Here is a 14050-nt window from a genome sequence, read left to right on the forward strand (position 1 = left end):
GTCAAATCTGTAAATTGAGAATGACTTTGACCGACAGAATACACTGCTTTTCCTATTCATCCCGACAGGAAAATATAAAGTGAACATCGGTGACAAATAAAAGATTAATTATGTAAAATGTCCATTACTACAAAACTAGAAGGTTGTATCCCTCCGCCAAAACGTCTAGTTTAAAGTTTACTGTCCAAAAAGTAGACATTTGTGTGAAATCATTCACATGGATTTCATGACTTTTTCATGACTTTAAACCAAATGTCAATTACAAACATTTAGTGAAATCTGGGTGTAAACAGTAAAAAGTGAGTAAATGTAGTATTTAAACTAACAATGAGAACACAAAGCATACAGTAAACCTTAAATGACTCAAATGAATGAGACAATAGTTTGATTAAAAGAATAAACATTTATATAGATGCCTGTATGTATGCCTGCTTATATTTTGATTATTTCTTTTAAAGCATATTCATTATTTCAAACTCAGCGTAAATGAACGTCATGAACACATGAATATAACACATTTACATGAACACATGAATATAACACATTTACATGACTTTTATTAAACTTTTGGGATTTTTTTCTTTTCTTCAAGGACTTTTCCAGGCCTGGAAATAACCATTTTAACATTCCATGACTTTTCCAGGTTTTCCATGACCGTATGAACCCGTTTTGGCGCAAAAATATCACGTACAAATAATCAACAGCTGAAACAAATATGAACACAAACCTGTTTATTTTCAGATACATTTCTGTAAAAACAAAAGTCTCATATCTATGACGCCGGTCTCGGTCCTAGAGGGCTTCCTCCGACTCCAGCTGCTCCTCGGTCTTCCTGAAGGCGTCGCCTCCTCGCTCCCGGCCCTCCTCCTCCTCTTCCTCCTCCTCTTCCTCCTTCTCGCCGCTCTCCTCTGCCGGGCCCTCGGCGGCCATCGTGGCGTCCAGCCCGTCCTGGTCGGCGCTGGCGTTCTGTGACTCGGCTCCTTCGTCGTCCTCGTCCTCCACGTCCATCTCAAAAACACGAATGTGCCGGAGATTGGCACTCAGCTGCCGGGAGGAGAGAAAGTAAAAGTTCATGTTGAGAGACGACGTTCATTCACATGAATCAGTAGTAGAGTCATTTATATAGACTTCTATACAACCAGAGGAGTCACCCCCTGGTGTTCAGGAGAGAGAATGCAGCTTTAACAGATGAAGCATAGACTTCTATACAATCAGAGGAGTCACCCCCTGGAGCTCAGTAGAGATAATGCAGCTTTACCACATGAAGCATATACTTCTATACAACCATAGGAGTCACCCCCTGGTGGTCAAGAGAGAGAATGCAGCTTTAACACATGAAGCATATACTTCTATACAACCAGAGGAGTCACCCCCTGGTGTTCAGGAGAGAGAATGCAGCTTTAACAGATGAAGCATAGACTTCTATACAACCAGAGTCGCCACCCCCTGGAGGTCAGTAGAGATAATGCAGCTTTAACATATGAAGCATATACTTCTATACAACCAGAGGAGTCACCCCCTGGTGGTCAAGAGAGAGAATGCAGCTTTAACACATGAAGCATCTACTTCTATACAACCAGAGGAGTCACCCCCTGGTGTTCAGGAGAAAGAATGCAGCTTTAACAGATGAAGCATAGACTTCTATACCACCATAGGAGTCGCCCCCTGGAGGTCAGTAGAGATAATGCAGCTTTAACAGATGAAGCATATACTTCTATACAACCAGAGGAGTCACCCCCTGGTGGTCAGGAGAGAGAATGCAGCTTTAACACATGAAGCATATACTTCTATACAACCAAAGGAGTCACCCCCTGGTGTTCAGGAGAAAGAATGCAGCTTTAACACATGAAGCATAGACTTCTATACAACCAGAGGAGTCACCCCCTGGTGGTCAGGAGAGAGAATGCAGCTTTAACACATGAAGTATAGACTTCTATACAACCAGAGGAGATATATAATGTGAACTCACCACACAGGCCACTTTGCGGATCCCGTTGACGGCTACAAACTGAGCCTTCATGTTTTCCAGTTCACGCCACTGATTCACCAAAACCAGTTCTTGACACGGGATGGCGCCGCTCTGCTGGTCCAACCTGACGACACGGGCGACATTAAGGCTGACATCACCCTCCAGGGGACGACCCAAACTAAACCCACGGCGACCCCGATCCCCACTCACCTCAGGTCGGGGTCCCACGTGAACTCGGCCTCGCAGCTCAGCGCTGACGCCAGGGGGAGCTGAGCCAGGACGCGCCAGCCGCTCTCCTCCCGCTCGCAGTCGCCTCGCAGGACCACCGTCAGCATCTCGTCGTCGTAGAAACGGGCATCCAGGCAGCTGGAGAGGTAGTTGGGCCTGAGAGAGACACAGAAAAAGAAATCACAGGAAAGTCACGGAAGCGTCACCTGCAGGAGGCGAGGAGTTACTGCATGTATGTGCTGGAGGAGAAAGAGGAGAGGACGGACGTGGCGGCGGCGTCTTCATCGGCTGCGTCCCGGTGGTGGCGGAGGTCGAGGGACACGACGCTGTTGGGGATGAGTCTGAGCAGATAGATCTCTGGGTTAATTTCATCTACACGTCGTCCCCTTCAATAGATTTTATTATTTTAAAGAAGTCTTTGCAACATATAAATTATAAGAAAAGTTTATATGCCACACGTCATTATTTCTCTCTTTTTGTCTGTAATTTGTCTTTTTTGACGATAAGTGATATCTGACTTTATACCATTTATTTTATATTGAAAGATTTCGCACGCACGCACGCACGCACGCACGCACGCACGCGCGCGCGCGCGCGCACACACACACACACACACACACACACACACACACACACACACACACACACACACACACACACACACACACACACACACACACACACACACACACACACACACACACACCTGTGTGGGTCGGTCCCTCTGCGCAGCAGGAACAGTTTTCTGGGTGAAACCTCCGGCATGCAGAACACCACATGATGCATTTTGGCTTTCTTGTCGTTCCACCTGCAGAAAAACGACCAAGACGACGTCATTCATAAAATAATAATAAATATAAAACATAATAAATCTTATTACTGCAGAAGAACTGCAGGATGTTGAGTTCTTACGTACAAAGACGGGAGTTCAAAGAGCCGCGGCGTGTTTTCAGAGCTGGAAAGATAAAAAAACAACTTAATAAGTATTATTATAAAATGACTACATGAATGTGATGCACAGAAGTATGACTACATGAATGTGATAAAGAGACGTACCTCTCTGGCACGCCGTACAGCGGCAGGAACACGGCCTGCTTCACAGATCGCCCGATTACCTCCTGCTCACATTACAATAAATCATTTAATAAAACAGTTTTAAAACAAAGAGAATCGTTTTAATCACGTTGTTTTTCTCTTGTAAATCTACTATTTTATTTTCAGAGTATCACCACCATCCCCGGGATTCATAGAGTGGCCTTAACGTTCTCCTGGTCCCATCGCTTCAGCAATTTCATGTTCTGATGTTCTGGTGTAAAGAACCGGAGAACAACACAACTCACCGCCGGCTTCTGGAGACACTGCTGGATCACTCCCTCCATCATCCTCTTCACGAAGTGCAGAGACTTCTGGGGGAATGACGGGAACAGCAGAGGACTCTCTGGAGGAACCAGCAAACATGATAGACCTCAGTTATCAAATACATATCTGTGCTTTAGTTACTAACCACTCGGTACCGTTTGTTCTTCTCGTCCACCGTGGACGAAGAATGACAAACACACAGAAAAGTCTTGAACGGAAGTAAAAGACTAAAGAGACGAATATCATTCAGATTTTAGAGACTCTAGAACTCGTATTGAGGCTCTGAGTGATTATTTTGTGAGGGGAAAAGACAAGTAAGAAAATAATCCATATTGATACAAAGAGACTGAGAGACAAAGATGCAAAGAGACAAAGAGATAGAGAGACAAAGATGTAAAGAGACAGAGAGACAGAGAGACAAAGATGCAAAGAGACAGAGAGAGAGAGAGAGACAGAGAGACAAAGAGACAGAGAGACAAAGAGACAGAGAGACAAAGATGTAAAGAGACAGAGAGACAAAGAGACAGAGAGACAAAGAGACAGAGAGACAAAGATGTAAAGAGACAGAGAGAGAGAGACAAAGATGCAAAGAGACAAAGAGATAGAGAGACAAAGATGTAAAGAGACAGAGAGAGAGAGAGACAAAGATGCAAAGAGACAAAGAGAGAGAGAGACAGAGAGACAGAGAGACAAAGAGACAGAGAGACAAAGAGACAAAGAGACAGAGAGACAAAGAGACAGAGAGACAAAGAGAGAGAGAGACAAAGAGACAGAGAGACAAAGAGAGAGAGAGACAGAGAGACAAAGAGACAGAGAGACAAAGAGACAGAGAGACAGAGAGACAAAGAGACAGAGAGACAAAGAGACAGAGAGAGAGACAAAGAGACAGAGAGACAAAGAGAGAGAGAGACAGAGAGACAGAGAGACAGAGAGACAAAGAGAGAGAGAGAGACAAAGAGAGAGAGAGAGAGAGACAAAGAGAGAGAGAGACAAAGAGACAAAGAGAGAGAGAGAGACAAAGAGACAAAGAGAGACAAAGAGAGAGAGAGACAAAGAGACAAAGAGAGAGAGAGAGACAAAGAGAGAGAGAGAGAGAGAGACAAAGAGAGAGAGAGACAAAGAGAGAGAGAGAGAGACAGAGAGACAGAGAGACAGAGAGACAAAGAGACAAAGAGACAAAGAGAGAGACAGAGAGACAAAGAGACAGAGAGACAAAGAGAGAGACAGAGAGACAAAGAGAGAGAGAGACAAAGAGACAAAGAGAGAGAGAGACAGAGAGACAAAGAGACAAAGAGAGAGAGAGACAGAGAGACAGAGAGACAAAGAGACAAAGAGAGAGAGAGACAGAGAGACAAAGAGACAGAGAGACAAAGAGACAAAGAGAGAGAGAGACAGAGAGACAAAGAGACAAAGAGAGAGAGAGACAGAGAGACAGAGAGACAAAGAGACAAAGAGAGAGAGAGAGACAAAGAGACAAAGAGAGACAAAGAGAGAGAGAGACAAAGAGACAAAGAGAGAGAGAGAGACAAAGAGAGAGAGAGAGAGAGAGACAAAGAGAGAGAGAGACAAAGAGAGAGAGAGAGAGACAGAGAGACAGAGAGACAGAGAGACAAAGAGACAAAGAGACAAAGAGAGAGACAGAGAGACAAAGAGACAGAGAGACAAAGAGAGAGACAGAGAGACAAAGAGAGAGAGAGACAAAGAGACAAAGAGAGAGAGAGAGAGAGAGACAGAGAGACAAAGAGACAAAGAGAGAGAGAGACAGAGAGACAAAGAGACAGAGAGACAAAGAGACAAAGAGAGAGAGAGACAGAGAGACAAAGAGACAAAGAGAGAGAGAGACAGAGAGACAGAGAGACAAAGAGACAAAGAGAGAGAGAGACAGAGAGACAAAGAGACAGAGAGACAAAGAGACAAAGAGACAAAGAGACAGAGAGACAAAGAGACAGAGAGACAAAGAGACAGAGAGACAAAGAGACAAAGAGACAAAGAGACAGAGAGACAAAGAGAGAGAGAGACAGAGAGACAGAGAGACAAAGAGACAGAGAGACAAAGAGACAAAGAGACAAAGAGACAGAGAGACAAAGAGACAGAGAGACAAAGAGACAGAGAGACAAAGAGACAGAGAGACAAAGAGAGAGAAAGAGAGAGACAAAGAGAGAGAGAGAGACAAAGAGACAGAGAGGCAAAGAGACAGAATGAGTCTTGGATTATTCTACAGAAGTTGTGAGTTTGTAAACGGATGTTTTTATGAAGTTTTGACTCGTTCACATCAATTCTCTGTTTTTATCTTCGGTCGCCCTGAAGCACGAGAGGAGGACCAGGTGTAGAAAGTGACGTGGAGAGGAACTGGTTTCAAACCACTTTTACAAACGTATTGCACCCGGTAATCCTCTAAACTGATCACTCAACGTGACTCCGGTCACGTGACCATGAGCTCACCCTTCAGGTGCAAACTCTCCTGCAGGAACTTCAGCCACTGGTTTCCCTTGGTGTTGGGAGGAGACACCAGGTCCTCGTCCTCGTCCTTCAGGTACTGAGACCACAGACAAGCCCCGTTTAGAAACATATCATTATGAATGCATTAAAATAATCATCATTATTATTATTAAGCCTCTCACCTGCCCAACTCGTTCCACGTTGAAGTATTTCCCTTTGCGGTCAAAGAGTTCTTCGTTCTGTTGAGCCAGAGACATTTAAGAGCACTGAAAGAAGTAAAGGACTTTAATGGCCGCCGTCAGAGTGACGTCACGCCGCTCTCACCTCGCTGAAGTGCTCGGCCAGGAAGTCGGCCACGAAGGCGATGTCCTTCTGCGTCATCTGGAGGAGGAGCCGCGTTAAAGTAGTCACGAGTGATGCTTCATATGTGTAGTGATGCGTACCTGTGACCGCTCACCTTGTTGAGCTCCGGGGGAACGTGCTCCTCACACATCCTGAGCATCGCTGAGGAGAAGAAGTAGAGAACACGGTTTCAAATGTCTGTTATCAATAAGTCACTCCTGTTTTTGTTTCTTCTTCTTACCGACATACAACCAGCGGAAAAAGGCTTTGAAGTTCTTGGTGCTCTTGTCGATCACCCTGAGGGACGGAGTGAAAAGAAAGATTTACACAAAACGACACCAGAGAACCTGAAACTGTTCTTACAGCTCTTACTCCATCTTAGATATAGAAATATAAATATGCATATTGAGGAACGCTGGTCACTGTTAAAATGAGTCACATGATTAATCTCTTGATCGCTTTGGTGAATTACATCTACACCGAACTAAATTTGCCTCGTCGTCCCCTTTGATAGATTTTATTATTTTAAAGAAAAGTTTATATATCACAAATCATTATTTCTCTCTTTCTTTCTTTTTGTTATTTCTCTCTTTCTTTCTTTTTGTTATTTGTCTGACTTCGTACCATTTATTATTTAAAGATTTTATATATATATACACACACACACACACACACACACACATATACACACACACATTTTTTATTTGCATATATTTTCATAGTCATTTATATATATATTATATATGATATATATGTATTATATATATATATATACATATATATATATATATATATATAATACAAAAATATATATATTTTTATTTTATTTACATATATTTTTATTTATATATATATATATATATATAATGATATATATTTATTAAATATAAAAAATATGTAATTAAAGAATATATATATTTATCAATAAAAATAAATAAAGAATTATAAATATATATATATATAAATACAATTATATACTTATCAATAAAAATAAATAAATTATATATATATATATATATATATATATATATATATATATATATATATATATATACACACACACACACACACACACACACGTATAAAAATTATATTTCTTATAAATACCTGAATTATTTGACCAAATATCTTGTGAACAGATTACTCACAAATAAACAAACAGTCAGATTTAAATCTGTAGAATCGAGGAAACGAATGAGAATAGAGTGGCGGTGTTTCCGTGTCCATCTAGTTAATAATAATAATAATAATATTTTTTTTTAAAGGGTAATTGAACTCACTGCAGAAGCTCGTTGGCTTTCAGAGAGAAGGAACCCACAGCGGTGATCGCACCTGAGGACACAGAAAGAACACCGTGAGGTTGTTGGTGCTGAGAGCTTTTATTCACTGATGGAGCAGATGAAGGGAGGACGACGCGGTACCTTCTATAGCGGCTGCATCCAGACCCAGGGGCTCGAACTTCTGCTTCCACAGAGACATGCCCTTCACCTCGCTCAGGTGGTACAGCAGCGCCTCAGAGCCACTGCAGCGAGGAAGAGGAGAGTTAACAACAGAGAAGCCTCAAGGAGCACCGAGGAGAAGGAGAGGATCACAAACCTCTGCAGGTGGCTGATCACCAGCTTCTGGATGCTGGAGTAAGACGACTCGATGGACTGGCCCAGCTTCTTCAGGCCCTGAGACACGAAAACAGAGCGGACACAAACCTTCAAATCTGAGCCAATCAGGACCAGGGCTCAGACACATTCTGACTAGTGGGTTTCAGGACTTTTCCAGGACTTGAAACCAAATTAACCAAATTTCCATGACAAACATTTAGTAAAATCTGGGTGTAAACAGTAAAAAGTGAGTAAATGTAGTATTTAAACTAACAATGAGAACACAAAGCATACAGTAAACCTTAAATGACACAAATGAATGAGACAATAGTTTGATTAAAAGAATAAACATTTATATAGATGCCTGTATGTATGCCTGCTGATATTTTGAGTCTTTCTTTTAAAAGCATATTCATTATTTCAAACTCAGCGTAAATGAACGACATGAACACATGAATATAACACATTTACATGAACACATGAATAAAACACATTTACATGACTTTACTAAACTTTTGGGATTTTATTTTTTTTTCAAGGACTTTTCCAGGCCTGGAAATAACCATTTTTAAACTCCATGACTTTTCCAGGTTTTCCGTGAGAATTTATCTCTCACCTTGACGGTCAGCTGGTTCATGAGCAGCGCCTGGAGTTCAGGGCTGCAGGAAAGCAGAGCGCATGATGAAAAGAGCACATCAGCAAACACAAAGCATTGTTCTGCCGCCATCTGCAGGACACTGCGGACATTGCATCATGACAGAGAGCGAGTACTCAGAACATGAACGGCCTCGTCGCTCACCTCGACTGGCCCCACAGCAAAAGCTCTAGAAACTCATCTTGGACTTGAGTGCTTGTGTTCTTTTCCTAAAAACAGGAAATAAGACAAATGAGACACCAATTTAGACTCCAAACCAGAGAACGATTCATTCTTTGGACGACGGAATCCCGTCTCATCCTACTTTTCTCGTGCCGAGCAACAGAAATAGAAAGGGGACCCGGTGCAGAGCCCTGGGGCCCCAGTAGTTCCGGTATCGATGGAGGATGTGGCACTGTTCAATTCAGTTTATTTTGTACAGCCCAAAATCACAAATTTGCTTACAAAAGGGCTTTACAATCTGTACACATAACATCCATATCCCAGGAAAAACACCCCCAGAAAACAGAAATAAACCCTTTCACTAGGAAACAAGAGCAACTGACCTGAACAAACTTAGTGAGCCGGAGATCCATCTGCATGAGGATGTCCTCCCAGGCTTCACACATGCAGGTGAGCGACAGGTGCAGGTACTGCAGCAGCGTGGAGATGTGGGTGAACTTGCGGGCCATGCGGGTCACCTCGGGCAGACAGTCTGACAACAACCTCGTGTCCAGCTGGGCATAAAAACAACAAGAAAAACAAGCACATAAAAAACTAAACAATGCAAGTTAGAGTAGAGACGACGGCTGCAGGAGGCCGGACCCTCGGCCTCACCTGGACGTAGCAGATCTGAGGGTCGCCGTCCGCCGACCGGACTTCTGTGATGACGGACAGAGACTTGAGGTCGCTGGACAGACTCAGGCTGCGGCAGGTTCCCGACACCTAGAGGCGTCGTTACGTTAAAGAGGAGTTAGAAGCACGGCAAGGGAACGCTGCAGTCTTCAAGATATGCAGAGGCTTAATATTCAAGATCAATATATTCAAACGTCATCATTTTTGTGCCATTTCTTAGAAGAAGTAACGGACAGCAGTAGACCCTCACCCCTGATAGAGTAGCGATCTTGTACATCCCGTAAGCATAAAGCTCCACAAAGCCAGAGTCTCCTCCAAGAACAAGAACGTTCAGTCTGCAGGGAAACAAAATAAAAAATAAAATAAAGAAATGCTGCATTAAAGAGAATCTGTGTGTTGATGAAGCGCGAGGACTTAAATTTACCTGACTTCTCCCATGAGATTCATGATCTCGTCAGACTTCTCCTCACTGGAACACACAGATAAACACACACAGATAAACACACACAGATAAACACACACGGATAAACACACACGGATAAACACACACGGCTGCTGTCACAAGCACAATGACACAGTTGCACTAATATAAAAAATGGCCCACCTGAAGATCTTTGACGTTGTGCTGTAGCTGGGAAAACAATACGTTTGGACAAATGTTACTGAGTCACCAAATATTACTTTCTTATAATCTGATGTGTGTAGACGTGCTGTTACCTCTTGGGGAGTGTCGGCAGTTTGGGAAGAAAGAGTTTGGATTCGTCCTCCGAGTTGTAGAAGGAGCTGAGGGCACTGCAACAGCAGAAAGACAACGGTTATTCCAGAGGAACCGGATGTCCCTCGTGCCGGCGGTTTGATGCCGAGCCTCGCGCTCACCTGCTCTCCTCCGTCACCTCCATCCAGTGCATGCAGGTCACCGAGTTCTGCATCGGGAACACGTGGAGGATCTCGGCTTTCTCAACGCCACACAGGACCACCTGCTTCGTGTCGCCGAGGCTGAAGGCCAGGACTGGAGATTAAGGAGAGAATTATTATTATTATTATTATTATTTACTTGTGAGGCTTTTATTGAGTTTGTGGTTTGAGACGAGGACGTCTTCTAAAGTACAGATAGCAGAACGTTACAGCCGCATCAATACTCCGGTTATATTAAGAAGTATCGATCGGTGATTAAAAACGAGTTTCCGAGGGCATCCCTAACGTCTACACACAGAAAGAAAAGTACACATCCATTCCTTACTTTTGCCATCGGGCCTCCAGGCCAGTGCCGTGATCTCCTTCCCAGTGAACTCACTGGGTGGTAAACTCCAAACACGCTGGAAACTCGCCAAGCGATGAAGCAGCAACTACGGACAAACACGAACCATACAATTACAAAACCAAGAGATATTTCAAGATGGAACAGAATTTTAAAAAAGAAAACGTGTTTAAGCCCACCTCTCCAGTTGTGTTGGCCAGAGCGATGAGATCCCGTTTGGGAGACCATGCCATGCACAGAACCGGGTTGGGAAGCTGCTTCTCTCCCACCTGCCGGAAGGCCGGCATGTTGTGGGCTGAGTAACAATAAAAAACAATAACGATATATCACTAACAGACATTAATTTGTAAGTAATACTTAGTAATGCTCTGATGTGAAGATGAAACCCTGTTGTTAGTGCTGGAGGAAGAAAACACAGCTTTGTTGTTTACATGTGGTTGTGACTTTACATCGTAGTTATGAGAATAACAACAGTTATAGTTTATATAAGTAGCATCTTTAAAAACTACAAAGTGCTTCACAGACAAGGACAATAAAATGATAATAAGTCAAGAAATAACAACAAAAAACACATACAGAAGAAGTAAAAATAATAGATAAGATACACAGAACAAAGAAAAATATAATAAAGAAAAGCCAAACAGTAAAAGTGAGTCTTGAAGTTTTTTTTCTTCAAATGTACTACTTTTAGGGGTTTGGACTCTGCATGTTAATCTAGATGCGCAACTGGCATGTACACAATAAAAGGTGTGCAGCAGGTGTGTCTCCCATGTCCCAGGATCCTTTGTACACAAGGTGCTGTGTCACCCAGCTCTGTATTCCCCAAATACAACACATACAACACACTGTACATTTGTCTTCATAGTTATTTAAAAAAGCCGCCAAACAAATAAAACAGTAATATGCAATACATTGCAAGTTTGTATAGTGTATGAATACATTGCAGCTTGTTGTTTTTAACTACAACTGTTGAACTCATCCTAGTGGCGCCAGTAATGTTTTGTGACTCTATTCTGTTTAGTGAAATAAACGTGCGCCTCAGAGAGCTACATATTACACACTATACGTATAAATAACAACGTTTAAAGCCAAGAACCCCGTCTTGTTTCAGAGTATATTATCAGTGAGTTCAACATACTGAGCCAGAGAAACTCCACAGAGAGCATTGACCCCTAAAGGTCTCCTTAAGGTGTCACATTCAGTATTAAACACTCACGTTTACCTTCAGTCCTCCACGTTAGCTGTGATGCTCGCAGGCTTGCTAGCTAACAATGATAATATATGACTTATTTCACAGCGCTGGACATTAAAGACGAATTCATTATAACTGCAACTTACCGTTGTTTTAGGTCAAAATGTCAAAAAACACTGTGCTCGGCCTGGAGACACTTTATTTACGTTTTCTTCATTTGTGTTATTTACAATTACGCGGACGGCGCCATTTTTTCCCCCCGCGAGACGTCCAATCATTGAGGAGCAACGGGAAGCGTGAGAGGACAAACTTACTCGGAGGGGAAAAGGCAATTCGTAAATGGCCTGTTCCTCTGAAAGGCAGTAGTTTAGTAGATTTAGTAGATTAAGTAGATTTAGTAGATTTACTTTAACAGTACTGTCTGGAGCCCACTGTGATGTGTTTGTTGCTTTAATAGTTTAATGTTGTTGGTGTTTTGAAAGCGTGTGGCGTTCATAACAGCGACCTCTGCTGGCTGCAGCACTGCATGTGACCCGAAAGTTAAATGCAGTCAAAATACAAATTGTCACAATTCGTCTAAACCTCTTTCAAGATAAGTTAAACAATAAGATATCACTTTATTGACCCCGAAGGAAATTAATGTGCCAAAGTTTTCATTAAGAATTGCAACAGAAAAATAACAAAAATCTATCGGAAAATATAGCAACACAACCTGCCTACTAGCAACACAACCTGCTAGTAACACAACCTGCCTACTAGCAACACAACCAGCTAACAACACAACCTGCTAGCAACACAACCTGTCTACTAGCAACACAACCTGCTAGCAACACAACCTGCTACTAGCAACACAACCTGTCACTGGCAACACAACCTGCTAGCAACACAACCTGCTAGCAACACAACCTGCTAGCAACACAACCTGCTAGCAACACAACCTGCTACTAGCAACACAACCTGCTACTAGCAACACAACCTGCTAGCAACAGAACCTGCTAGCAACACAGGCCTAATATGAGGATACAAGTCTCCCGGGTGTCCATCAATATGTCTTCAACACTAAAGATAAACCCTGCTGGAGGCCACACACACACACACACACACACACACACACACACACACACACACACACACACACACACAGAGTCTGTATTGTGAGGAATAGGAAATGGAAATGTTGGAGACGCTCCAGTACTATTACAGTAGATCAGCTCACAGATACAAAGTCTTCACGTTGGAGAAGTCACCACTAAATAATGCAGTTATTTTTAAGTGGTACTTCGGTATCAGTTATTAATAATAGGGCTGTGGTGACGAACAAGGAGAATATTTAGAGGATTACCGATTAGCTGGAGTGTGTGTGTGTGTGTGTGTGTGTGTGTGTGTGTGTGTGTGTGTGTGTGTGTGTGTGTGTGTGTGTGTGTGTGTGTGTGTGTGTGCGGCAGATAAATTCCGTCCGAACTTATCGTTGGCACTTCCCCGTATCAGTAGTTAGATGGAGAGCCAGAATAGCTGTGACAGCACAGCGTGTGATAGCGGACCCGAAATAGACGAAGTGAGGCCGAACGGTCCCGACTGTCTTTTGTCTTCTCACACATTTAGACTCCAGTCTAGTTAAACCAGAGAGTTTAAAATGTGACAGGAAGTGACCACATCTGGACTGAGAAATGGGGTGACGTAGAGACGCTGTCTACATCTCTAGTAGAGACCTGTCAATCACCTTGTAGCCCCGCCCCTAAAGCGTCCCCTGCTTTATGGTCTGTTTGACTCTAAATGACCATAATTTACTAAATGAACATCATGCTGTATTGAAGAAGACTTGAAACTAGAGATTGAGACATAAACTCATGTTTACAATGTTTACTGAGGGAATACATCAAGAGAAGTAGAGTCATTTATATAGACTTCTATACAACCAGAGGAGTCACCCCCTGGTGGTCAGGAGGGATAATGCAGCTCTAACACATGAAGCATATACTTCTATACAACCAGAGCAGTCGCCCCCTGGTGGTCAGGAGAGAGAATGCAGCTTTAACACATGACGCATAGACTTCTATACAACCAGAGGAGTCACCCCCTGGTGGCCAGGAGAGAGAATGCAGCTTTAACACATGAAGCAAATACTTCTATACAACCAGAGGAGTCGCCCCCTGGTGGTCAGGAGAGAGAATGCAGCTTT

General features: G+C 42.8%; 1 protein-coding gene across 1 annotated transcript; it reads right to left on the reverse strand.

The window, feature by feature from the left end:
- Window positions 1-597: 597 nt before the first annotated feature.
- anapc4 (anaphase promoting complex subunit 4) lies at window positions 598-12102 on the reverse strand. Its single transcript, XM_079220543.1, has 28 exons — window positions 12018-12102; window positions 10859-10974; window positions 10662-10767; window positions 10298-10430; window positions 10139-10213; window positions 10026-10052; window positions 9846-9890; window positions 9672-9756; window positions 9404-9511; window positions 9133-9303; window positions 8732-8796; window positions 8549-8591; window positions 7934-8010; window positions 7759-7859; window positions 7618-7669; window positions 6579-6634; window positions 6453-6499; window positions 6320-6376; window positions 6178-6234; window positions 5999-6092; window positions 3538-3635; window positions 3254-3315; window positions 3114-3152; window positions 2904-3005; window positions 2464-2538; window positions 2180-2353; window positions 1970-2093; window positions 598-1044 (listed from the first exon to the last, which is right to left on the reverse strand). Exons 2-28 carry the CDS (start codon window positions 10964-10966, stop codon window positions 793-795), a joined length of 2433 nt encoding a protein of 810 aa, XP_079076669.1. The 5' UTR covers window positions 10967-10974; window positions 12018-12102; the 3' UTR covers window positions 598-792.
- Window positions 12103-14050: the final 1948 nt, after the last annotated feature.

The sequence above is a fragment of the Taurulus bubalis genome, assembly GCF_910589615.1.
Source record: "Taurulus bubalis genome assembly, chromosome: 7".
Lineage (NCBI taxonomy): Eukaryota > Metazoa > Chordata > Actinopteri > Perciformes > Cottidae > Taurulus > Taurulus bubalis.

What these genes read in the sequence shown, in the direction of transcription:
- anapc4 (XM_079220543.1), bottom strand. Translation starts at nt 10,966, where the DNA reads ATGCCGGCCTTCCGGCAGGTGGGAGAGAAGCAGCTTCCCAACCCGGTT. An exon ending in CTGCCGACACTCCCCAAGAG is followed by an intron (nt 10,053 to 10,138) that starts GTAACAGCACGT and finishes TTGTTTTCCCAG; the next exon opens with CTACAGCACAACGTCAAAGA. An exon ending in AGATCGCTACTCTATCAGGG is followed by an intron (nt 9,512 to 9,671) that starts GTGAGGGTCTAC and finishes CGACGCCTCTAG; the next exon opens with GTGTCGGGAACCTGCCGCAG.